At 47.3% G+C, this 27,512-nt stretch overlaps 1 protein-coding gene across 2 annotated transcripts in view; it reads left to right on the top strand.

The window, feature by feature from the left end:
• The window catches only part of LOC147105619 (copine-8), a 474,554-nt gene that overhangs the window by 173,469 nt on the left and 273,573 nt on the right, over nt 1-27,512 (top strand). The window contains exon 7 of one of the 2 annotated variants that reach the window (XM_086010161.1): nt 4,295-4,405. The exons of the other annotated variant lie outside the window; for it this stretch is intronic. Coding sequence (XP_085866287.1) covers nt 4,295-4,405 — 111 coding nt within the window. The remainder of the gene's footprint in view (nt 1-4,294; nt 4,406-27,512) is intronic. 2 annotated transcript variants of the gene reach the window in all.

Here is a 27,512-nt window from a genome sequence, read left to right as displayed (position 1 = left end):
AATGTTATTCTTTTTAGTATGGCTCCTCTATCTATTACTATCCTGTACAGAACTTCCCTCTCCTCCTTTAGTGTAACTTCTCACCATCCGCTCCCTTTTTGAAGACACATGCAACGTATTAATTTAATACTTTAGCCATGTCCTCTACCTTTACATGAAGATTTCCCTTTGGGTCTTTAAAAGGCCCAACTTTTTCCCTAGCTAGCTGCTTACACTTTATATGTTTATAAAATGTTTTAGGGTCCAATTTAATGCAGCCTGCTAATCTTTTCTCATAACCTCTCTTTGCCTCCCCTATTAACTTTTTCAATTCCCTCCTGCACTTGCCATAATCTTCCTGGTTGTTAATTGAATCTTGCTGTTACATTTGTCATAAACCTCCTTTTTCTGTTTTCTTTCAACTTGTATTTCCTTTGTCATCCAGGGCGCATTAGCGTTGGAAGTTCTACATTTTTCCTTCAAAGGAATATGTCTAGTTTGTACCCGAACTATCTCTTCCCTGAATGTTCTCCATTGCTCCGTTACTGCTTTACCCTGCAATCGCCTTTTCCAATCTACCCGTGTGAGGTCCCTTCTTAAATCACTGAAATTAGCTCTTCCCCAGTTGAGCATTCTTACTTTCAATATTTCCTGGTCTCTTAACATTATTACGTTAAACCAAATTATGTTGTGGTCACTGTTAGCTAGATTATCTCCTACTGTAACACACTCCACTTGGTCTACTTCATTTGCCAGAACCAAATCCAACACTTCCTTGTTGGACTGGAGACGCATTGATTGAGAAAGTTCTCCTGTACATATATTAGAAATTCCTCTCCTTCCCTACATTAGCAATATGTTTTCCCAAGTCTATATTAGGGTAATTAAAGTCTCCTGATATTACTACTCTATTTTTGTAACACGCCGTTGAAATTTGATGACTAAAATTTGCTCGTCTATCTCCTTCTCACTGTTTGGAGCTCTAACAATGTAACAGCTCCCCCTCTATTCCTCAACTCAAGCCAAATAGATTTAGTCCTATTACCATCTAGTATATCCTTTCTATTTAGAACAGTAACATCATCCTTAATCAATTCTGCCACACCCCCTGCACTTTTTTCCTTCTCTATCATTCCTTGAATACTTTGTAACTAGGAATATTAAGAACCCATTCCTGGCCTTGTTTGAGCCATGTTTCTGTTAATGCAACCATGTCATAATCCCATGTCACAATTTGTGCCTGCAGCTCACCAACCTTATTAGTTACACTATGGGCAGTGACATACATACAATTTAACACCGCCCTCGTCACTTTTGCTATTTTCTTCAATCTGATCCCTGCAATTTTTGGAATATTTCCTCGCTGACCTACACTGGCTGCCAGTCCCCTCAAACCATTACATTTAAAATCTTTGTCCTCTTCTATAAATCCCTTCATGGCTTTGCTCCACTGTATCTCTGCGCTCTCCTCCAGTTCTGTATCCCCTCCCAAGCACTCCATTCCTCTGACTCCAGCTTTCGTTACATCCACCCCACCATTGTTGGGAGCTTTTAGTTGCCTTAGTTCTACACTTTGGAATACCCACCCTAATCCTTTTCACCTCCCCAGTGGGAGCCAAAGACTTAAAAAAAAAAAAAAAAGAAATTAATTATTTGGCCCATTTGGGCCTCGGGAGGATGTTGGGCAGAGCAGTAAAGTACCAGTCCACTTTTGAAGGATAGGAATAACCAAGCATAATATTCAGAGTCCTCATCTCGCACTGCTTCTGAAAATGGTATGACTAATAAACTTGAACGTATATAAAATATGTTCAGCAATGTCACACATAATAACCAGTGTAAAAGAGTGATTTCAAGGCAGTTGAGCTTTTTGAATTTATGAACATATGAATATAATCTTGAGCATATAAAGTTCATAAATTCGTGATATTTAAACCATCAAAATGAAATTCGGCACCAATAAATATAAAATATGACTCATTGGTGACAAAAATAAGTATACAATGAATGGAACTGAATTGGCAGACAAAGATTTAGAAAGGGACTTAGGATTGATAGTAGACTCACTTCCTGGGGGTTATTTTGATGAAGGGGTGAAAACAGGCGTTAACTGGGTGCTGTATTAATAAGACACACCTGTTTGAAAGTCTGCTTTTAGCGCACAATTTTTTGGTCCTAATTGATGATTACCATAATTTGTACTTGCCTAGAGCTGCTCAAACAGAGACATCTGCAGGTTTAATGTGCAAGCGCTGATTAGATGCAATCATGGCGCAGTGTATGTGGGCGCCACTCACCCACTTCAACTGAAAGTGTGGAGTTGGCTGGCTGACACACAGCGGCACATTTCAGGATGGCTCAGGGCACATAGGTTCTCGGACGCAGCACTGGAGGCTCTGGTGGGGGAGCACCAGAGGATGAGGGATGTCCGGTACACGCAGTGGGGGAAGGAGTCCACCTCGCCCTCCTGTCCCTCTCTCCTACAGCAGCTGGTGCTGCTCTGCTTGGCCTCATCACTTCCTCCCATTCCTCCTGTAGACCAAGGGGGACCTCTAGCAAGATGCCAATGACCGAGCACTCCCGTTCTCCTGGGTGACTCCTAAAAGGTGTCCAATAAGGTAGAATAACACAGCACTTACTCTTTTAAGTGAAGTCCTCAGAGAATTTCCAGAATAAATGTTGATAGAGTCTTGGGGAAGTCTTGACAAAGTGTTCCAGAAAGTCTCCCTATGTGTATCAAAAGTCCTCCTCAGACCTCCAACACCAAGGGAACAGTAAAAGGTGATACAGCTTTAAGTAATAAAAGAATTCACGCACAGGCATCTTCCACCCTTTAAAATGAAGTTTGGGACCTGGAACGTCAGGACCCTCATGGACAACCCCAACAGCGACAGAGACTGTAGGTCCCGCATTGGGCGCAAAAGTCACCTGAGAACTCATTTTTAGTGTGGAAGCAAGTCATCCTCGGTTCCGAGGGACTGCCTAAGAAGAAGAACACTCAAAATCCTCAGCAGCGACTTGTTTACTCCCAATCAGCTGGTCACTGTTAGGAGAGGGCATTCGGTCAAGCGCTCGCCACCAAAATGCCGTGCAGCCTCGTTAATGAATGCCTGTAGGCGATTTAAGTGGCAATTAGCCCCTTAGCGATTCTCCGGGTGGCCGTTCCTAATGCACGCTTCAACTCCTTTACCAAGATGGTGCCTTGCGCTAAACGCAGGCTAAACCGGCGTTTCAGCTTAAGACTCCACCTTGGCCACCTCGGAGGCTCTTTAGTGCCTAAAGTATCCGGGGAAAATCACCCCTCAATGTCTAGTCAATGCAGCAAAGCAATTAAAAAAGAAAATAGTCTGTTGGGATATATAGGTACAACAATACAGTACAGATCTGCAGAAGTTATGCTCAGTCTTTACAATGCACTGGTCAGTCCAGATTTGCAGTTCTGTGTCCAATTCTGGTCACCAGGCTACAAAACACATTGACCTGCATTGGAGAGGATGCAGAGAAAAGGAACAAGATTAATTCCAAATTTAAAGGGGAGCTATGAGGAAAGGTTTGGGAAGCTTATGCTCTATAGATAAGAAAGAAAGTGGTTAATGAAGACCTCATCAAGTTAAATAAAATATTAAATGATACAGATACGGTAAACCTAGAATATCTTGGTAATTAAGTCGTATCTAGAGTACATCTGTAGTACACACAAAAGTGTACATCATATTTCACAGTATCACAGATATAAATTGTCCATTACAGACCTAAGTTATCTGTCACATTTAATTTGAGTGGTTTAAATAACCACTGGCTGAAATATAGGCCGGTTGGAAAAGCTACCAATCACAAACCAATTGAGAGGTTGAAAAAGCTATTAATCATGAACCATCTAAGCACAGAAACCCAACCAATCAAAATGCTGGAATTTTTCCACAACTGCTAATCAGCAGCCAGTAACTAATGCAAAACAAACCGATCAAATAACTGCTCCTGATTTCTCACGGTCACCATTTTTCTTCCTTGAGTGAATTTATACAGTTAAAAATAATGTGCATCACATAATAAGTATATAAGAAGTTGAAAATTTTTGGAAAAGGTAACAAACCAATCCATAAATTTGGTCATTTAATGCTAGAAATGCCTGCGACGTGCCCCCCCCCCCCCCCCACACAGCCCCCATTTTGAGCATGGGACTCCAGTTATGCTTCACTTCCAAAATTGGAAATACCACCTGGCCTTGTGCTTGGGACTTACAACTCCTCTTGTCAAATTCTGTGTATGTCAAAGGTACATCAAGGGAATTCTAATTTTCATTCTGCTCCTGTAGATATACAATACCTAAAGAGCACTACAGCACCTCAGATTACATGAGGACCAAGTGGAAAAGGTTCCTTCCTCCAACTGCAACTCTTGTTCACAAATTCTGTGTGGAAGACAGGTACTTCATAGGACTTGTAGTTTTCGTCTTGCTCCTGTGGAACTATAATCCAAGAGTTATTTGCAACAATCTATGTCACATGATGAACAAGCAGAGAATTCACATTGTGGGCACACAGTACAGATCTTGCGAGATTTTCTGAGGATTACTCCTTAATAATCGTTCATCACTCCCAGCGTGGTTTGAGCCATGCAATGGAGGTTGAGATATCCGGCATATCAGCAGATTTGAAGAATTGCTATTGTCCCTTTCCTCACGCTTTATGCAGTTTGGCAATGTACTGCAGGATTTGAATTTGTTACATTGTTACAGATGGTTGAGGGCAGAATTAAAGCCATGGGAGGACTTGTCCCCTTTACAGAGACACCCCTGGAGCAATGTTCCCTGTCATTTTTTTGGTGTGTGTGGGCCCTGTAACTGACTGCGCGACCCATTCAATTTTTTGCGCATGCCCGGTTATTTACATTGAAAAACCCGTGAGAGGCCTGCGCGGGACCTCCAGAATGCGGCTGCGCAGCTTTAGTGAATTTGTTGCTCTGGAGCTATGTTGGGAGTGGTGCAGCAATGGAATGTTGCCATCTTTGACTCTGGGGTATTTCCCTCAGAGTCTGCTCTCTGGGCTGTGTGGGAAGAGGCGGCAGAGATGCACATGGTTTCAGATATCAGGAGGCCTTGGTGTAGATGTACAAAAAGGTCAACACATTAAGAAAGTTTGTCAAGATAAGTGTACACAAATGTGCCTGCTTGAGGTACAATGGTATGGAATGGCTTCAAACAACTCCGTCTTGACTTTGGACGCGTGACAGTTTGGGAATACTTCAGCCTTTCTTACACGAGCACAAAGCAGCCCTTATGCAGTACATGCACGGCTACACATTCCAGTTTGCACGTACCCAGGTGCTCTGAAAATCTGAAACTTAGTAGGCACCACAACACCATAGCACGGCATGCCTTGTCAAGTTGCATTTTGCTTGTTCCTGTTGTGTTTCCATAGGTTTTCCACAAGGAACGCCAAGCTGCTAGGCCCCAACACATCACTCCACCTGTAGCAAGCACTAGTACAGGAATACCCATTCTGGTGGATTCTGAGTTTGTTCGAGCAGCAAGCATTAAGTGAAACCCATAGAGAATAAGCAAGGAGGAGAAAAAAAGACGTGGCAGCAGAGGATCAGAAAGGGGTTGGCCAGAAGGCCGACTCCAGCCAAACCTCAGCTGCTGATTTCTGGGATGGTGCCATCCTGAGTAAGCATACATGAGGCAGCTGTCTCTCCAGCAAACCCTACGTTCATGTCACACAGCTATACCACTCAAATACAGCTATACCACTCAAATTACCAATACAGAGTCGGAAAACCAACAGACCAAAGCAGCCACCACAGTATCAAACGTGTTGCCAGTCGTTGCAGGGGCCCTTAGCAGAAGGAATATTTTTTTATACATTCGCGGGATGTGGGCATCGCTGGCAAGGCCAGCATTTATTGTCCATTCCTAGTTGCCCTTGAGAAGGTGTTGGTGAGCCTCATTCTTGAACCGCTGCAGTCCGTGTGGTGAAGGTACTCCCACAGTGCTGTCAGGGAAGGAGTTCCATGATTTTGACACAGCGACGATGAAGCGACGGCGATATATTAACAAGTCAGGATGGTGTGTGACTTGGAGGGGAACTTGGAGGTGGTGGTGTTCCCGTGCACCTGCTGCCCTTGTCCTTCTAGGTGGTAGAGGTCGTGGGTTTGGGAGGTGCTGCCGAAGAAGGCATGGTGAGTTGCTGCAGTGCATCTTGTAGATGGTACACACTGCAGCCATGGTACGCCGTGGTGGAGGGAGTGAATGTTTAAGGTTGTGGATGGGGTGCCAATCAAGCGGGCTGCTTTGTCCTGGATGATGTCAAGCTTCTTGAGTGTTGTTGGAACTGTACTCTTCCAGGCAAGTGGAGAGTATTCCATCACACTCCTGACTTGTGCCTTGTAGATGCTGGAAAGCCTTTGGGGAGTCAGGAGGTGAGACACTCACCGAAAAATACCCAGCTTCTGACCTGCTCTTGTAGCCACTATATTTATGTGGCTGGTCCAGTTAAGTTTCTGGTCAATGGTGACCCCCAGGATGTTGATGGTGGGGGATTCGACGATGATAATACCATTGAATGTCAAGGGGCGGTGTTTAGACTCTCGCTTGTTGGAGATAGTCATTGCCTGGCACTTGTGTGGCGCGAATGTTACTTTCCACTTATCAGCCCAAGCCTGAATGTTGCCAGGTCTTGCTGCATGTGGGCACAGACTGCTTCATTATCTGAGGAGTTGTGAATGGAACTGAACACTGTGCAATCATCAGTGAACATCCCCACTTCTGACCTAATGTTGGAGGGAAGGTAATTGATAAAGCAGCTGAAGATAGCTGGGCCTAGGACACTGCCTTGAGGAACCCTGTAGTGATGTCCTGGGGCTGAAGTGACTGGCCTCTAAGAACCACAACCACCTTCCTTTGTGCTGTGTATGACTCCAGCCAGTGCAGAGTTTTCCCCCCGATTCCCAATTACTTCAAATTTACTAGGGCTTCTGGTGCCACTCTCGGCCAAATGCTGCCTTGATGTCAAGGGCAGTCACTCTCGCCTTACCTCTGGAATTCCGCTCTTTTGTCCATGTTTGGACCAAGGCTGTAATGATGTCTGGAGCCGAGTAGTCCTGGCGCAATCCAAACTGAGCATCGGTGAGCAGGTTATTGGTGAGTAAGTGTCGCTCGATAGCAGTGTCAACGACCTCTTGCATCACTTTGCTAATGATTGAGAGTAGGCTGATGGGGGCAGTAATTAGCTGGATTGGATGTGTCCTGCTTTTTGTCGACGGGACATACCTGGGCAGTTTTCCACATTGTCGGATAGATGCCAGTGTTATAGCTGTACTGGAACAGCTTGGCTAGAGGCGCGGCTAGTTCTGGAGCACAAGTCTTCAGCACGACAGCCAGGATGTTATCGGGGCCCACAGCCTTTGCTGTATCCAGTGCGCTCAGCTGTTTCTTGATATTCCGTGGAATGAATCGAATTGGCTGAAGACAGGCTTCTGTGATGGTGGGGACCTCAGGAGTAGGCCGAGATAGATAATCCACTCTGCACTTCTGGCTGAAGATGGTTGCAAACTCCTTGGGGGAGAAATTCAGTTGTTAGCGCCACCCGTTAGTGCCTTAAGAGTGCGATAAGTGGGGTGCGATGCGGCTAGCGCCCGGGCGCGGCTAGACCTGCGCCTCTCGTGAAATTGAGCGGACATTTAGCAGCGGCGCAAAACCGCAACGCCCGCTCAGCTGCGCGCGCAGATCCTGACGCCATTTCATGGTGCAACGCCCTTGGGGCGCCCCGAACCGGAACTTCAGTGGCGCCCCCCTCCTTTCCGCCTGGCACTCCCAGCGACTGGTTGACTGGAACGGTTCCCAGTCGCTGTGCGGCTGGGGGGGGGGCGCTATTTAAAGGGGGCTCTTCCTGGCTTCTTTGTGGTAGCCATTTTTGAACCACTCCTTCTGTGTGAGAGAGAGAGAGAGAGAGAGATTTGCAGAGAGACAAAGGGAGAGAGCTTTCTGCATTGAATCAGCGCTCGCAGAGGTACTTCTGGCTTCGGCCCAGAACTTTGTAATTGGTTTGCTTTTTCACTGGCATAACCTTGAGTGGCCACATACTATGGGGGCTGCAATGGGTGGAAACGTTGGGTTTCTCCATTGCATTGAGAGGGCTCAGAGACGCCGAGAGAGAGTGCCAATCATGGCCAGACAGAGGAGGGCCAACAGGCGTCGGCACAGGAGACCTTACCCTCCCAGGGTATTCCGCTAACAGTTCTCGTACCTCAACATGTCCGAGGAGCAGTGTTTTCGGAGGCTTCGATTCAGCAGGGAGGTGGTCACTGAGCTCTGCGACCTGCTTCAGCCAGATCTGCAGCCTCAACTGAGGAGCAGGACGTCTCTGTCGGTGGCAGTGAAGGTGACAGTGGCTCTCAACTTCTATGCCACCGGTTCCTTCCAATCCGCTACTGGGGATATTGCCAATGTCTCCCAGTTCGCGGTGCATTGCTGCATCCGCCAAGTCACGAATGCCCTCTTTAAAAGGAGACGTCAGTACATTTCCTTCCCCATGACCCTGGACAAGCAGCAAGAGCGCGCAATGGGATTTGCAAAAATAGCGGGCTTCCCCATGGTCCAGGGCACCATTGACTGCACGCATGTGGCTTTGCGGGCACCGCAAGAGAATGCCGAGGATTACCGCAACCGGAAGGGGTTCCATTCGTTGAACGTCCAGTTGGTGTGTGACCACAGACAGCTGATACTAGCTGTCAATGCCCGCTTTCCAGGCAGCAGCCACGACGCCATCATCCTGCGCCAGACTTCTGTGTCAGACCTTTTTGAAGCCCCGGCTCACCCAGGAGGCTGGTTTCTCGGGGACAAGGGCTATCCTCTGTGCACCTGGCTGATGACCCCGCTCTGTGCGCCCAGCACCCCTGCTGAAGAACGATACAATGAGAGCCATCAAGCGACCAGGAACATCATTGAGCACACAATCGGCGTGCTAAAGCAACGGTTCCGCTGTCTGGAGCATTCCGGGGGAGCCCTTCAGTACTCACCTGAGCAAGTCTCCCATTTAGTTGTAGTGTGCTGCATGCTGCATAACCTGGCAATCCTCAGGACTCAGCCACTGCCACCAGACATTGGAGCACCAGCGGAGGAGGAGGAGGAGGAGCACCAGGACGGGAGGGAGGCACAAAGTGCAAGGGCCGTCCGTCAGCAGCTTATTGCAAGTCGGTTCTAGGCCCCCTCTGAGGGAATGGCTTGTGCCATTGAAAGAACATGAATGGAACCGTTCCGCAAGCCCTGAGCCGGTCAAGGCAACAAATAGTTCAAAGAGCAAACATACACCATCTGAATAAAGACACTTCTTTATTTAACAAACTGTGTGCCCTTCCCGCATGACAAAGTAATGGAGAGAAACCCCCAAAAAAGCAGTCAGACACATAACTGGCTCTCACAACCTGGAGACAATAAACAAAAGAGTAAACAAAAAATGACCACGATCCTCAGCCTTCACTAAAAAAATGAACAGCATTTTGCTACACCTCCTACTTTATGCCCTTCGAGGGTGATCTGCTTCACTTGCGAGATTGGCCCCTTCCCACCCTGCAGCTCCTCCGCAATGGAACCCCAGTGGCTGCAGCAAGGCTGGGGGAAGGCTGCTAAGTGTCAGAAACTGAGTTGGCAGATGCCCTTGAGGTACGGCCTGGACCAGCTCTGGGCCTGGAGGGCCCGGCTGCTGACTGCTCCAACTCTGCATGGGCGGCAGCAGTCTGTCCTACGGTGGCAGCTGCAGTGGAGAAGTGACAGTGTTGGCAGCAGGAATGCTGCCATCCTGACAGAGGACAGCCACTCCCTGGTCGGACGACACACTGGCACTCCCACAGGGCAGCACTGCAGCATGCGGAGCAATCTGCTGAAGCACAGACTGCTGGCCTGCTGCGGCGCGGCGAGGGCCCCGGCGATTCGTGCCCGATCCAGCGAGGGTGGCAGCAGTCAGTGCTCGTGTGGCCTCAATCTGCGTCTGCATCAGACCAGCCACTGACTGCATTGCACCACTAAGCACTTGCGTGGAAGCCGCCTGTGCTGCACCGAAGTCCTGCAGACTCCTTGCCAGTGCTGCACCGAAGTCCTGCAGACTCCTTGCCAGTGCTGCGCCGAAGTCCTGGACACTCCTTGCCAGTGACTCAATGGATTCGGGCATCCTTGCCACTGCAGTCATGAGCTCAGTGTGCCTGTGCTCCGCCTGGGCGCCCATTTCAGCGAGGAGCCGCATCTCTTCTGCGCTCACTGTAGCAGGACTGGAGGCCAGACTCTCCCTCCGGGGAGAAGGCCGCCGAGCTTCCCTACCGCCCCCCCCCTGCGTTGCTGCAGCCCACTGGGCCCTGGAGCTTCACCCTCCTCAGACCCTTCCCCCCCTGCTCCCCTCCAGGGAAGATGTGTCCCCATTATGGCCATGGGTTGCCTCAGCTGAGGATGGCACTGATGGTCCGGCTTCCTCTTCCTCCTCGCCTTCAGAATCACTCACAGTGGCAACTTGAGGGCCTGCCTCCTCACCTGGCGAATCAGCATCTGAAAGCAGGGAGGTACAAGAGTTGCTTTAGCGTGAGGACAGGGCGGCAGCGAGGGAGGCATGAGTGCTGCAATACACTGTATTGGTTCGATAGTGGCAAAGGATGCTGGTGTGAGGCACAAGTGGAAGGAGAGAGGTCAAAAAGGTGATGACCTTACCATTGCTGTCCAGAACGGGGTCGGCATCTCCAGTGGCGACGGGGCCAATCATCCGGCCTGCCATAATCTGCTGGACTCGCTGCTCCAGATCGCTGAGGTCTTGAAGGTGAGGCCGGCCTCCCCCAGTCCGTTGCTGCTGCCTCCTGTTATGGGCCAGCTTGCCCTGCAAGAGAAAGGATGGGCTCTGAGTACAGTGTGAAGCCCTGATCTTGGCTGCACTGCCTCCCATGGTGGAATAGCCCTTACAGTGTGAAGCCCTGATCTTGGCTGCACTGCCACCCATGGTGGAATAGCCCTTACAGTGTGAAGCCCTGATCTTGGCTGCACTGCCTCCCATGGTGGAATAGCCCTTACAGTGTGAAGCCCTGATCTTGGCTGCACTGCCTCCCATGGTGGAATAGCCCTTACAGTGTGAAGCCCCGATCTTGGCTGCACTGCCTCCCATGGTGGAATAGCCCTTACAGTGTGAAGCCCTGATCTTGGCTGCACTGCCACCCATGGTGGAATAGCCCTTACAGTGTGAAGCCCTGATCTTGGCTGCACTGCCTCCCATGGTGGAATAGCCCTTACAGTGTGAAGCCCTGATCTTGGCTGCACTGCCTCCCATGGTCGATTCGCCCTTAGTGTGTAAAGTGCTGAATGTGCATGTGAGTTTCATGAAAGGCCCATAGGTGTTGGATGAGGGCTGGGCATTGGGGCTTTCAGGACCCTTTGGCCATAAAGTGAGGTGGACATGCAGGGATGAAGAGGATACTGAAAAGGGTACTCATCCTGACGACCCGAGTGAGGTCGTTGCACTTCTTTCTGCATTGCACAGGGGTCCTAGGCACCATGCTGCTGGAGGTCACTCTGTGAGCCACCTCCCTCCAAGCTTTGCGATAGTCGTTGGGTAGCGGCCTCCTGCCACTGTCCGGAAACAGGATAGATCGCCTGCACTCCACTGCACCAACCAGAACCTCCAGGGCCCCCTCACTGAACCGCTGCGCTCGCTCCCTGGCCCTCTCCATGGTCCTAGGCGTTAGAATGTGGCAGCAGGTCTGTCCAGGCCGAGAATCAGGGCTCCGATGCGCAGGGTGTGGCTGCAATCCAAGATCGAACCTCCCCTTTAAGAGCTGACTGGTGCCAGCGCCCCTGCGTGCAATTGCTAACTGGCCACACCTGCGCTGCGCCCGCCCTCGGTGGTAGCGCCTCGCTTCTCCGGCTTAGCGCCTTAAGACAGTCGTGCAGTGCCTGTTTTAGCGCTCCAAGCACCTCCTGGGGCGAAGCAGGTCAATTTAGCAGTGGGTGGCGATAATTTGCGCCGGGCGCTAAATTTCGCGCCCGCTCGAGTATAACGCCCCAAACGTGGCGATACTGAATTTCTCCCCCCTTGTCTTTTGCACTCACAAGCTGGGCTCCGCCATCATTGAGAATGGGATGTTCACGGAGCTTCCTTCTCCCCTTATCTGTTTAATTGTCCACCACAATTCATGACTGGATGTGGCAGGACTGCAGAGCTTTGATCTGATCTGTTAGTTATGGGATCTCTTAGCTCTGTCTATAGCATGCTGATTCCACTGTTTAGCATGCATGGAGTCCTGTGTTGTAGCTTCCCCAGGTTGGCACCTCATTTTTAGGTACGTCTGGTGCTGCCCTTGGCATGCTTTTCTACACTCCTCATTGAACCAGGGTTGGTTCCCTGGCATGATGGTAATAGAGTGAGGGATATGCCAGGCCTTGAGGTTACAGACTGTGGTGGAATACAATTCTGCTGCTGCTGAAGGCTCACAGCATCTCATGGATGCCCAGTTGTGAGCTGCTAGATCGGTTCTGAATCTATCCCATTTAGCACAGTGATTGTGCCACACAACATGATGGAGGGTGTCCTCAGTGTGAGGACAGGATTTCGTCTCCACAAGGACTGTGCGGTGGTCACGCCTACCAATACTATCATGGACAGATACATCTACGACAGGTAGATTGGTGAGGATGAGGTCAAGTAGGTTTTTCCCCTCGTGTTGGTTCTCTCATCACCTGTTGCAGGCTCAGTCTGGCAGTTATGTCCTTCAGGACTTGGTCGGTAGTGGAGCTACCGAGCCACTTTTGGTGATGGACATTGAAGTCCCCCACCCAGAGTACATTCTGTGCCCTTGCTACTCCAGTGCTTCTTCCAAGTGGTGTTTAACATGGAGGACTACTGATTCATCAGCTGAGGGAGGGCGGTAGGTGGTAATCAGCAGGGGATTTTCCTTACCCATGTTTTACCTGATGCCATGAGACTTCATGGGGTCCAGAGTCAATGTTGAGGATTCCCAGAGCCACTCCCTCCCGACTGTATACCACTGTGCCACCACCTCTGGTGAGTCTGTCCTGCTGGTGGGACAGGACATACCCAGTGATGGTGATGGAGGATTCTGGGACGTTGGCTGAAAGATAGGATTCTGTGAGTATGACTATGTCAGGCTGTTGCTTGACTAGTCTGTGGGACAGCTCTCCCAATTTTGGCACAAGTCCCCAGATGTTGGTGAGGAGGACTTTGCAGGGTTGACTGGGCTGGGTGTGCCTTTAGAAACATAGAAAAATAGGAGCAGGAGTAGGCGATTCGGCCCTTCTAGCCTGCTCCACCATTCAATATGATCATGGCTGATCCTCTATCTCAATACCATATTCCTGCTCTGGCCCCATACCCCTTGATGCCTTTTGTGTCTAGATATCTATCTATCTCCTTTTTAAATATATTCAGTGACTTGGCCTCCACAGCCTTCTGTGGTGCAGAATTCCACAGGTTCACCACCCTCTGAGTGAAGAAATTTCTCCTCATCTTAGTCCTAAATGTCCTACCCCATATCCTGAGACTGTGACCCCTCGTCCTAGACCCCCCAGCCAGGGGAAACATCCTCCCTGCATCCAGTATGCCTAGCCCTGTCAGAATTTTATACGTTTCAATGAGATCCCCTCTCATTCTTCTAAACTCTAGTGAATACAGGCCTAGTTGACCCAATCTCTCCTCATACGACAGATCTGCCATCCCAGGAATCAGTCTGGTGAACCTACGCTGCACTCCCTCTATGGCAAGTATATCCTTTCTTAGGTAAGGAGACCAAAACTGCACACACTACTCCAGGTGTGGTCTCACCAAGGCCCTGTACAACTGTAGTAAGACATCCTTGCTCCTGTACTCAAATCCTCTTGCAATGAGGGCCAACATACTATTTGCCTTCCAAACTGCTTGCTGCACCTGCATGTTTGCTTTCAGTGACTGTTGTACAAGGACACCCAGGTCCCTTTGTACATCAGCATTTCTCAACCTATCGCCATTTAAATAATACTCTACCTTTCTGTTTTTCCCATCGAAGTGGATAACTTCACATTTATCCATGTTATACTGCATCTGCCATGTATTTGCCCACTCACTCAACTTGTCTAAATCACCTTGAAGCCTCTTTGCATCCTCCTCACAACTCACAATCCCACCTAGTTTCGTGTCGTCAGCAAACTTGGAAATATTACATTTGGTTCCCTCATCCAAATCACTGATATATATTGTGAATAGCTGGGGCCCAAGCACTGATCCTTGCAGTACCCCACTAGTCACCGCCTGCCACCCTGAAAAAGACCCATTTATTCCTACTCTCTGTTTCCTGTCTGTTAACCAATTTTCAATCCATGCCAGTATATTACCCCTAATCTCATGTGCTTTAATTTTGCACACTAACCTCTTATGTGGGACTTTATCAAAGGCCTTCTGAGAATCCAAATACACCACATCCACTGGTTTTCCCTTATCCTACCAGTTACATCCTCAAAAAACTCCAGTAGGTTTGTCGAACACGATTTCCCTTTCATAAATCCATGTTGACTTTGTTTAATCCCGTTGATATTTTCTAAGTGTCCTGTTATCACATCCTTTATAATAGACTCTAGCATTTTCCCTACTACTGATGTTAGGCTAACCGGTCTGTAGTTCCCTGTTTTCTCTCTCCTTCCTTTTTTGAATAGTGGGGTTACATTTGCCACCCACCAATCTACAGGAACTGTTCCATAATCTATAGAATTTTGGAAGATGACAACCAATGCATCCACGATTTCCATGGCTACCTCTTTTAGTACTCTGGGATGCAGATTATCAGGCCCTGGGGATTTATCGGCTTTCAGTCCCATTAATTTCTCCAGCACTATTTTTTTACTAATACTAATTACCTTTAATTCCTCCTTCTCACTAGACCCTTGGTTCCCTAACATTCCTGGGAAGTTATTTGTGTCCTCTTCCGTGAAGATAGAACCAAAGTATTTGTTTAATTGCTCTGCCATTTCCCCATTATAAATTCGCCCATTTCTGACTGTAAGGGACCTGCATTTGTCTTCACTACTCTTTCTTTTTACATACTTGTGGAAGCTTTTACAATCGGCTTTTATGTTCCTTGCAAGTTTACTCTCATACTCTATTTTTCCCCTCTTAATCAATCTCTTGGTCCTTTTTTGCTGAACTCTAAACTGCTACCAATCCTCAGGCTTACTACTTTTTCTGGCAACTTTATATGACTCCTCTTTGGATCTAATACTATCCTTAATTTCTTTTGTTAGCCACAGTTGGGCCGCTTTTCCTTTTGTGTTTTTGCGCCAGAAAGGAATGTATAACTGTTGCAATTCATGCATTTGTTCCTTAAATGTTAGCCATTGCCTCTCCACTGTCATGGCTTTTAATGAAGCTCCCCAATCTATCATAGCCAACTCCCTCCTCATACCTTCGTAGTTTCTTTTGTTTAGATTTAGGACCCTAGTTTCGGATTGGACTACTTCACTTTCCATCTTAATGAAGAATTCTATCATGTTATGGTCACTCTTCCCTAAAGGACCCTGCACAACAAGATTATTAATTAACCTCTTCTCCTTGCACAATACCCAATCTAGGATAACCTGTTCCTTAGTTGGCTCCTCAACGTACTGGTCTAAAAAACCATCTCGTACACACTCCAGGAATTCATCCTCCACAGTATTATTGCTAATTTGGTTTGGCCAGTCTCTATGTAGATTAAAGTCACCCATGATTACTGTTGTACCCTTGTTACATGCATTTCTAATTTCCTGTTTGATGCCATCCCCTACATTACCACTACTGTTTAGAGGCTTATAGACATCTCCCACCAATGTTTTCTGCCCCTTGGTGCTTCTTGGCTCCACCCAGACTGATTCTACATCTTGATTTTCTGAGCCAATATCCTTGTTCACTTGCTCTGATTTCATCCTTTACTTACAAGACCACCCCACCTCCTTTTCGTTTTCGCCTGTCCTTCCTAAATATCGAATATCATTGGATATTCAGCGCCCAGCCTTGGTCACCCTGCAGCCATGTCTCTGTAATCGCAATTGTATCGTATCCATTTACATCTATTTGTGCTGTTAATTCATCTACCTTCGTGCATTCAGATACAGAGCCTTTAGATTTGCCGTTTTAACATTTTTAGATATCTTAACATTTTTTTGTACTATGGCCCTATTTGTCTTATTACCATTTTTTCTCACCCGGACCCTATTTGTTAGTGCACTCCTTTGTTTGTACGTTCTGTCCCTTCCTGACACAATCTGGTTATCCTTACCCCATCACTTTCCTGCACTTCTTCCTTGTCTTTTCTCTATAGCATTCCAGATTTCTCTCCACCGGGACCCTCCCCCCCCCCCCCCCCAACCTTATTTTGTTTAAAGCCCTATCTACTTCCCTAGTTATTCGATTCGGTAGAACTCTGGTCCAGCATGGTTCAGGTGCAGTTCGTCCCAGCAGAACAGCTCTCTCTTTCCCCAGTACTGGTGCCAGTGCCCCACGAATCGAAACCCACTTCTCCCATACCAATCTTTGAGCCACTCGTTCATCTCCCTGATCCTATTGACCCTATGCCAATTTGCTCGTGGCTCCGGTAATAATCCAGAGATTTTGACCTTTGTGGTTCTGCTTTTTAATTTAGTCCCTAGCTGCTCAAACTCTCTCAGCAGAACCTCTTTCTTTGTCCTACCTGTGTTGTTGGTACCTACGTGGACAGCCCGGAGGAGATGTCCTTTACCCTGGCACCAGGTAGGCAACATAGCCTTCGGGACTCACGCTCCTGGCTGCAGAGAACAGTGTCTATCCCTGATGTCAGTGTCATGTCCGAATCTGATGCCTAGTTCGATGCCGGGTGGTCTGTCCTGTTTTATTCTTATTATACTTTGTCGTAGTGGTTTTATACAACCAAGTGGCTTGCTAGGCCATTTCAGAGGGCAGTTAAGAGTCAACCACATTGTTGTGGGTCTGGAAGCATACATAGGCCAGACTAATGCCCTTTAGGGAAGGAAATCTGCCGTCCTTACTGGGTCTGGCCTACGTATGCTTCCAGACCCAGTAAGGACGGCAGATTTCCTTCCCTAAAGGGCATTAGTGAACCAGTTTGGTTTTTACGACAATCTGATAGTTACATGGTCACCATTACTGATACTAGCTTTTTATTCCAGATTTATTTAATTAACTGCATTTAAATTCCCCAGCCGCTGTGGTGGGATTTGGGGTTGATGTACCACCACCCCAAGATTCATGGATATCCAGCAGACCCTTCACTTGCTACTTAAACTAGGATAACACCTAGGACACTGGATTAGCGAGTGAGATATACTAACCCTACACGGTTACAAAGGGGAATCACTAGGTTAAAAATGCATTATTGGAGTAATAAGTGATTTGATTTCCTTGGTGCTAAGAGTTAATTTGTACAGGGTCACATTTATGTAGCAGGAGATAAATAGATGTGGATGCATTGTGGCTTAGATTAAGTTCAGGACTATGGAATCAATGGGGTTTGGTCCACAGTTCATTGGGCTATCTTTGTTACTGCAGTCTAATAGAGCTTGTAATTCTTCAGTTTAGAGCTCACTTTCAGTGTCATCTTCAGTGCCTCTAGACCCTCCACTTCCATCTGCTGCATGGTGACTCTTTTAGAGCATAATTATATAGCATTCAGTGCATTACTGTACATTACATTCATTGTATCTTATTTCAGCTACTGTTTATGCATTTCCAATTTGCCCCTCGAGCCAAGGCTCAAGCAGGTATCCCCGTTCCCCCACCATCAGCCATCCATCTAATCTTGAAATTCTTGTTCAAAGATGCATGGCATTCCAGATCAGAGTCTGTTTGGCCACATAGGTCCCATAAATGAAGTTCTGCTGCATTCAAAACCCAGCCACCCTGAAAAAGTGAGGAGCGCTCTCTTGCTGCTAGCTGTCTTTCTTTTGGAAAGTGCTTAGGTATTTCGCTCTGACAAACAAGGCATCAATTACCAAATGTATATAGGATTGCACTTCACACTGGCTGATCTGAGAATCGCACTCAGACCCAGATTTTAAAAACCAATTACGTCGAAATTGAAGTCAGTGGTGTCTTTTACTGTCAGGGACAAAGTTTGACAGTCAAACTGCAGAAGACAGCAAAGTTCCAAAAATGGCCACCTTGGTGAAGTGTAAGTGCCAAAGACACATGTCCTTGGGCATGTCCACAAAACTGGGGAGTTGTCGGTGTACGTGGCTCTTTGGGTCAGGTCAGCCGACCTTCAATGCATGCGCACTTGCCGCTGCTCCTCTGGAAATTCTCCATGTATTCTAGAGTGCCTGAGGGGGGAGAGGAAATGCCAAAGGAATACCCATTCTGTTAGCAGACCTGTTGAATAGCACAGTGAAACTCTCCTGGATGGTACATGATGAAAACAAAAGCAAGGTAGGTTCAGAAGATCTTAAATTTCAAATGGTGAAAATTAAATTTGACACAGATATACGTTAAGAATTTATTTAGTCATCGAGCGATAAATGTTTAGAAGAATTTGTCAGGCAGGAAAATGGAATCTGAAACATTAGAGAATGTTTACAATGGAGCTGGATGCTATAATAGTAGAGTTAAGGTACAAGAATCTTGATGGGCTGAATGTTTGAGTTTTTTGTGTTCTTGTTGCTGTCTTGTAGTCACTGAAATACTTACTACCTCAAGCTTACACTAATCACTACAAGTATTGGAGGAAAAAAGCAGCACCTCTTTCCCCCTCTGCATCGAATTCCCACTCACACCAAATTTCCAACTTTACACTCTGTTTACAATGCACTCTGTTTATGACAACTCTGCGACCACTCTGGTTGTACATCCTGAAAATACAACCAGTAAACAACATACTAAATGGGGCCCATTAGTATGTTAGATAAGTTAGATAATGGGATTGTGTCTTGTTACAAACAGTAATCCAAGTTTATTTTTAATTTCATTCACTTTATGCTTAGGGTGGAATAAGGGTGGAATTTCTCTTGATGAAAACAAATAGTGTCAGTGCTGGAAAATGTAACTTTATCAAATAATTGTTTACACAATGTCAGCATGAAGTACAACAAGGACTGATGACATAATTCAGGTATAGAATCATAGAAACTTACAGCACAGAAGGAGGCCATTCGGCCCATCATGCCTGTGCTGGCTCTGAAAGAGCAGTCGTGTTTAGTCCCACATCCCCACTTCCTGTCCATAACCCTGTCAGTTCCTCATCCTCAAGTACCTGTCCAACTCACTTTCAAAATTATTTTTGGAATTGGCTTCCACCACCTTTTCAGGTGGAGCATTCCAGGTCCTGACAACTCTGAGTAAAAAATATTCTCCTCATCTCCCCTCTAGATCTTTTGCCAATGATTTTAAATCTATGACCTCTGATTATTTACTCACGCTCCAGAGGGAATAGCTTTTCTCTCTCTACTCTATCAAAACCTCTCATCATCTTGAAAACCTCTGAGGTCACCTCTTAACCTTCTCTGTTCCAAGGAGAACAGTCCTAACTTTTCCAACCTCTCATAACTGAAGTCCCTCATCCCTGGTAACATCCTGGTAAACCTCCTCTGTGCCCTGTCGAATGCCTTTACATCTTTCCTGAAGTGTGGTGCCCTGAATTGTCCACAATATACCAGCTGCAGCCTAACCAGTGATTTATAAAGTTCTAGCATGATCTCTGCTTTTATATTCTATTCCTCTATTTATAATCCCAAGCTTTTTAAACCACCTTATCAACTTGCCCTGTCACCTTTAAGGATCTGTGTCTAAGGACACCGAGGTCTCTCTGCTCATCTACACTTTTTAAAATTGTGGCATTTATAGTATACTGTCTTTCCATATTAATTCTCCCAAAGTGCATCACTTCACACTTCTCCGCATTGAATTCCATCTGCCATGCTTCTGCCCATTTCACCATCCTATTTATATCACCCCGAAGCTTATAACTATCCTCATTATGATCATCATCTGCGTTGCCAAGTTTTGTATCATCTGCAAACTTTATAATACTGCTTCCTACACCCGAGTCTAGGTCGTTTGTATAAATTGCAAGGAGTAATGGGCCCAAAACTGACCCTTGGGGGAACACCACTGCAAACCACCTCCCAGTCTGAAAAACATCCACCACCACCCTTTGCTTCCTGTCACTGAGCCAATTTCATATCCATATAGCCACTTTCCCCTTTATTCCATGGGCTTCCATCTTCTTAATAAGCCTCCTGTGTGGCACTTTGTCAAATGCCTTTTGAAAGAAAGTCCATATATACAGCATCTACTGCACTACCTTGATCAACCTTCTCTGTTACCTTATCAAAGAATTCAATCAAGTTAGCCAGACACAATTTACCTTTAACAAATCCATGCTGGCTCTCCATGCCTTTCCAAATGAAAGTTTATTTTGTCCCTGATAATGGTTTCCAATAACTTCCCCACCACCGATGTTGGTCTGCCTGGCCTGTAGTTTCCTGGTTTAAATCTCTCTCCTTTTCTTGAGTATAACATTAGCAACCCTCCAGTCCTCCAACATTACTCCTGTATCCAATGAAGATTGAAAGGTTGTGACCTGGTATAGTTGAAAGCTCCTTATCGACTCCATCGTGTGCCTGAAGAGACCAGTTCTTCTCATACCATGACGTTCCATTTCCCATATGGACCTCTTTGTCACCTTTTACAATTAGAGAAGAATTATAGCCTTTTTTTTTTACAGTTGGTTCATCTCCAGTGAGAACAGATTTGAAACAGTCCAAACTTGTTTCATTAACAATTTGCAGTGAGAGAATTCATCCTATTTGTCAATGCTAGATTTGAAGCAAGGCCCCAGAGGTGAACAGACAGTGTGCTAATTTTCTCCAATACTCAGTCCTTTAATACGTATTTTTAAAAGCAAAGTACAGTCCACTCCAGAAAAACTGACACAAGGCCAGGCGGTAAATGAGTTAGCATTTTCATAGAATCATAGCGTAAGGGAGGCTATTTGGCCCATCGTGCCTGTGCCAGCTCTTTGAAGGCTTGAATCTTTTTTTGTACCATTTCTCTAGCTGAAAGCCTCTACCTGAAATATTAACCTGTCTTTTCTCTTCGGATGGACCTGATGTGCATTTCCAGCATTTTCTGTTCTGATTTCAGTTTTATCTTTTATCCATTTTTTTGTTCTAGTGTGTGTAGTATTTTGTCCATGATTTATTGCATGTAACAAGATTTCACTCTGGTATGCATCTAAACATCTCCATTCTCCTTTCTTTGGAAAGGTGTTTGTTAATTTACTGTGCAGTTGGAGAAGTTTCTCTCACAGGAAGCTGAGAAACAATGCAGTACTAAAATGCCTATTCCTTCTAGTTCTGCCAGGCAGTACAGAAACCTTGTTGTTGCCAGGCCTATCCTTTCTAACCTGTCTGATCCATTTATTCTGCGGGCCTAAGTTTTGAATTTTCAAGCATTTTCTTTGACATTGGCCTTTCAATTTATGTCCATCCCATGATTTTATGTCCTTTAATTTTCTCACCCACCAATAACATATATTAGGATGTCACATGCATGGGGCGTGATTTTCCCAATGGAGGCGGGTTTCGGTTTGGGTGGGTTCCATCCTACCTCCACTGAGAGGTGGGAAAAAATTGCGATTTTCCCCTAATTGGCCAGTTGATTTCAGAGGTGTGGGTTCCCCTGGGCCAATTAGTGTTTTGGGACTGAAACTCGCCTCTGCTGGCGTCACTTATCCAGCTTCATTTAAGGACTGCTTGCTGCCTTGGCTCATTCCACTGGTTTTTGGATGATGCTGCACCACCTCCAAGCTGTTATCTCCTTGAAGAATGGCCAGTTACAAGGCAAGGGCCTCCCCAAGGTTATCGGATGAGGCGCTGGTTGAGGGGGCGAGAGCTAACAGGGAGGTGCTCTTCCCCTTATCTGGGAGAAAGAGGCCTCCCAAAGAAACCAAGGCTGTGTGCAGATTGGGTGATTGTTTCTGTTTATTGATGAAATGCCATCCCTGTGGGAATGTATTAAAATTAAGTGATGACAAACTGTTGGCGTGATGGCATCTGTTATTTCGGTTTAGGCAGCTCCGCATTGCAGGCTCCGTGACACTTGCGTGGTCAGGTTGGTGGTCAGAGCGAAAGGAGGCCAGAGAGTCATGTGCTAAGAAGGAGCCAAGCACATGTGCCATAATGGGCAACCTATGCAAATCTGGCCAGGATGAGTGCATTCCTTGCACGACGTGCCTCAATGCACTGGTGCCTTCTGCCCTGTGCAGCATCAGGTAGGTGAGCAGGAGGTTGGCGCTCCTGTTGCTTTTGCTGCTGAGCTGCCTCGTTCTGCTATGGCTGCTCCTCATCCGAATCTGAGGTCCATGGTGAAAGGAAATAAATGGTTCCCATGCTGCTGGCAGATACCTTTGTTGGGGAAGCGCTCTATCCAAGCGGGGAGAGGGTCTTCCAAGGAGGTCCCACAGTTGAGAGATAGAAGCTGCAGCACCTCCGACTTCGGTAGGCCTGCTAAAAGTGCTGAAAGACCTTTGGAACGAAAGTTCTGCCACCTGCAACTGCTCCCTGATGAAATCTCCATTTTAATGGTGGAGCTGCAGCTGTGAGGAGGCCACTCACTTCTGAACCCGCCAAGGTTAGCTGGTGTGGTTTAGGAGGGTCGTGCAACATGCTGAAAATGTGGTAAAATAACGACGGTCTGTCAAAATAGGATTATAGAGGCCCTTAACTACTATTTAAGGGTCTTAACTACCTCTCTGGACTGATGGAGGCGGGACCGAATCGCACCCATCAAAACCGCCTCCGGCAAAATTGCTTGGAGACGGGTTCCAAACCTGCCCTCAGATTTTGCCAACTGTCCCATAGAAACATAGAAGATAGGAGCAGGAGTAGGCCATTCGGCCCCTCGAGCCTGCTCCGCCATTCAATGCGATCATGGCTGATCATCCAAATTCAGTACCCTGTCCCTGCTTTCTCCCCATATCCCTTGATCCCTTTAGCCTTAAGAAATATATCTGTAGTGTATGTACCTTTAAGGGGGAAGAGCTACTTTTTACAGCTCCTGTATCCTGCAGTACCGGCAGTGACCACACCTGTATATAAGCCCTGAGTGGCGCTCTGTACAGTCAGTTGCAGTTTGAACTTCATCCAGTAAAGACCTGTTGATCGTTCCCTGCAGTCTTTGTCTGATTATTGAAAGGACACAACATTAAGATACCCGGATCTAACATTGGCGACGAGGATGGGATTCGAACCTACCTGCAACTCTGCATAAGGAGGTCGAGTCCAGAAGCACGGGCATCGCAGGGGAGGCTGTCGAGAGCGAGGCTTGGCCTTCCAGCCACGGTGGTCCAGCGAAACGGGCTGGCTGGCAACAGGTACTGCGCAGACCCTTCCCGGACAGCGGTGGCGAGAGCCGACCGAGCGGCACAGAAAGGGCCGAGCAACGTCGACGGGGGAGAGAGAGAGGGCAGAGCGCATGGGGCGCAGCCGGTGTTCAAGGGCCGAGCAGCGTCAACGGGGGAGAGAGGCGAGAGAGAGCAGAGCGCAGCCGGTGTTCAGGGGCCGAGCAGCGTCAATGGGGGAGAGAGGCATGCAGGAAAACGCGAGGCGCTGCCATTGCCACGAGGACCGCAGAGAACGGCATTGGCAGCAGTGCAGGAGCAGCGCGCGAGGCCCACAGGGTGTCGCCATTTGCCAGGAGGACCGCCGAGAGCGGCGTTGGCAGCAGCGCGGGAGACGCCATTTTAAGCCGCTGCGGGGGAAGAAAGGAAAGCGCGGGAGACGCCATTTTAAGCCGCAGCGGGGAAGAAAGGAAAGCGCGGGAGACGCCATTTTAAGCCGCAGCGGGGAAGAAAGGAAAGCGCGGGAGACGCCATTTTAAGCCAGTCTAACCACACCCAAAAATGCCGAAGAGTGGCAGTATCACAGCGTTCGACAATGAAGTCGAAGATTGGACGACATATGTCGAACGCATAGAAGTATACTGCAAGGCGAATGAAGTGCCAGATGACAAGAAAGCGCTGGTATTGTTGAATTTAATGGGTGCAAAAACGTATGGCTTACTTTGAAACTTAGTAACCCCAGAGAAGCCAGTAGAAAAGGGTTTTGAAAACAGTGTCAATCCTACAGGACCACTTAAACCCCACACCGCTGCTGATAGCAGAAAGATTTAAGTTTCACAAAAGGAACCAGCGTAAAGATGAAAGTAATGCTGAGTATTTAACGGAACTGCGCAAGCTATCGAAACACTGCCAGTTTGGAACGGGACTAGCAGATACTTTAAGGGACAAGTTTGTGTGTGGGATTCAAAGTGAAGGGACCCAGAAACGGCTTCTATCAGAAAAGGATCTTACGCTGGACAAGGCTTTCAGCATTGCAGTATCACATGAAGCAGCCGCACGGGGCGCTGCAGAGATACAACGGAGACCGCAAGAATATGGCACAAATGAAATGTCATACGGAACAGTGAAGTGCTATCGCTGCGGCAGAACAACACACGACCATAATGATTGCTGGTTCAAGGACAAAGTGTGCAGACAGTGTGGAAAAGTAGGACACATAGCAAGAGTCTGCAGGTCGGGAAAGAAAACCAGCAGCAAGAAATCTCCACAGGAGAAGTACAAGAAGGTACATAAGGTGACGGAGAGTAGTTCAGACGAGCAGAAGAGTGATACAAACTCCAGAAGCAAGGAGCTGGGTTGTCTGAAACTACATAATGTGATCAAAACGGAGGATCACCAAACTATCTGGGTCACGCTCAAGATAGCAGGAGTCCAAGTGAAAATGGAATTGGACACAGGATCAGCCCTAACAGTCATAAACCGAAGGGACTACAAGTGGCTATTCTCACATACCCTTGAGAGATACAAAGATTGTCTTGAAGACGTACATGGGGCAAAAAGTCTACCCCAAAGGAAAAATAAGGGTGAACGTTATATATAACGGCAAGGAAACACCAAAAATGGATATATATGTATTGCCAGATGGAGGACCACCACTACTAGGACGTGAATGGATCCGGAAGATACAGCTAGATTGGCATTCCATACAAGCACTGACTGTAGATGCCAAAAAGGATGACGACGTCACACCTGGACGACTGTCAAAAATGCTAACTGACGCACAAGAAGTGTTCCAGCAGGGACTCGGAACACTAAAAGGCATAACAGCGGCGATCAAAATAGAGGGAAATGCAAGCCCAAAGTTTTTTAAGGCCAGACCAGTACCTTATGCGATCCGCCCAGCCATCGAAGCAGAGCTGGAAGGTTTGGAATGTTCAGGAGTACTGTCCAAAGTGGACTGGAGCGAGTGGGCTACACCCATCGTTCCTGTAATGAAGAGGTCGTTGAGTAATACGTCTGGGGAACCAAAGAAGGTTCGCATCTGTGGGGACTTTAAGGTGACGGTGAACCCAGTCCTACACACTGTACAATATCCGCTTCCACGGATTGAAGATATTTTCACCTCGCTATCTGGAGGGAAACGCTTCACTAAGATTGATCTGGCCCAGGCGTACCTGCAAATGGAGGTAGAAGAAGCCTCGAAACAGTACCTCACGATCAACACTCATAAAGGTCTCTACCAATACAACTGGCTGGTGTTCGGGGTAGCATCAGCTCCGGCTATTTGGAAATGAGCAATGGATCAAGTCCTGCAAGGGATTCCAGGGACCGAGTGTTATTTGGACGACATCCTGGTCACGGGCGAAAATGACAGTGATCACCTCGCCAACCTGGAGCAGGTGCTCACTAGATTGAAGGAATATGGGCTCCGAGCTAATCGCCACAAATGCGAGTTTTTCCAGGAGCAGATCTCGTATTGTGGCCACGTTATTGATAAAGAGGGGTTACGTAAGTCCCCTGAAAAGATTGAGGCAGTAGTCAAGGCTCCAGCACTGGAAAATGTGTCACAACTGCGGTCGTTCCTCGGGCTGGTGAACTACTACCATAAGTTCTTGCTGAATTTGTCTACCATACTACACCCACTGAACACCCTACTGCAAACGGGGGTACCATGGAAGTGGAGTGACGAATGTAAACGAGCTTTCCAGAAGAGCAAAGCATTGATCACATCGAAAGAGGTGTTGGCTCATTTCAACCCAGCACTACCAATTCGGTTGGCGTGTGATGCATCACCCTATGGCATTGGAGCGGTGCTGTCGCACAAATTCCCGGACAGCTCGGAGAGGCCAGTAGCCTTTGCGTCTCGGTCACTAACTTCAGCCGAGTGTAACTACGCCCAGATTGACAGGGAGGCCCTCAGCCTAGTGTGGGGAGTGAAAAAGTTCAACCACTATCTGCACGGGCAGAAGTTCACCTTGCTGACTGACCACCAACCACTTGTCTCCATCTTTAATCCAAAGAAGGGCGTTCCGGTGATGACTGCGCAACGGCTACAAAGATGGTCCCTTTTTCTAGGGGCGCACCAATTTGATATCAAGTATAAGGGCATGAAACAGCATGGAAACGCTGATGGGCTATCACGCTTGCCACTGCCTACTGCAGAGGAAGCACCAGCAGTGGATCCTGTCGAAATATTTCATTCGACTATAATTGAATGCTTGCCAGTAACTAACGCTGGTATAGAGAAGGAGACCCGAAATGACCCGACACTGTCTCGGGTATATGATTTGACGGTGAAGGGATGGCCAGCACATGGCGACTCACTGTTGCCAGCATTCTCATCCAGAAGAGAACAGCTGTCAGTATGCCAGGGGACCTTGGGTGGAATGGGAGAGAGTGCTCAATGGGCTTCATGAAGGTCATCTGGGAGGGGTGAAAATGAAAAGCCTTGCTAGGGCTTATGTGTGGTGGCCAGGGATCGATCAGCAAATCGAGGACTTGACAAAGAGCTGCTAAGGATGCCAGAAGATACAAAATGCACCACCACATGCCCCTCTACACCCATGGGAGTGGCCCTCATCTCCATGGCAACGGGTGCAGGTCGCATCTACCTCAGAAACAATAGCATTGGAAGCTGATGAATCAACTGACGACAGGGTGTTAGAATCGCCTCCGCACCAAGAGCGAGACACTCGGGAAAGGCGTTATCCAGAAAGAATCAGGAAGCCTCCCCAAAGACTGAATTTATAAATAGACTGTTTCCAGTTAATGTTGCATGTTAAAAGTGTTAATTGTAATTAGTTTGATATTTAATTGTTAAATGAGTGTTATGGTACTGTTAATCTAAAAGGGGAGGAATTGTAGTGTATGTACCTTTTAAGGGGGAGAGCTACTTTTTACAGCTCCTGTATCCTGCAGTACCGGCAGTGACCACACCTGTATATAAGCCCTGAGTGGCGCTCTGTACAGTCAGTTGCAGTTTGAACTTCATCCAGTAAAGACCTGTTGATGGTTCCCTGCAGTCTTTGTCTGATTATTGAAAGGACACAACATTAAGATACCCGGATCTAACAATATCCAACTCCTTCTTGAATATATTTAATGAATTGGCCTCTACTGCCTTCTGTGGTAGAGAATTCCACAGGTTCACCACTCTCTGGGTGAAGAAATTCCTCCTCATCTCTGTCCTAAATGGCTTACCCCTTATCTTTAGA

The sequence above is a fragment of the Somniosus microcephalus genome, chromosome 17 (genome assembly GCF_052327205.1).
Source record: "Somniosus microcephalus isolate GS21.2 chromosome 17, FLI_Smic_1.0, whole genome shotgun sequence".
Classification (NCBI taxonomy): domain Eukaryota; kingdom Metazoa; phylum Chordata; class Chondrichthyes; order Squaliformes; family Somniosidae; genus Somniosus; species Somniosus microcephalus.
This window is presented reverse-complemented; position numbering and strand designations above follow the sequence as displayed.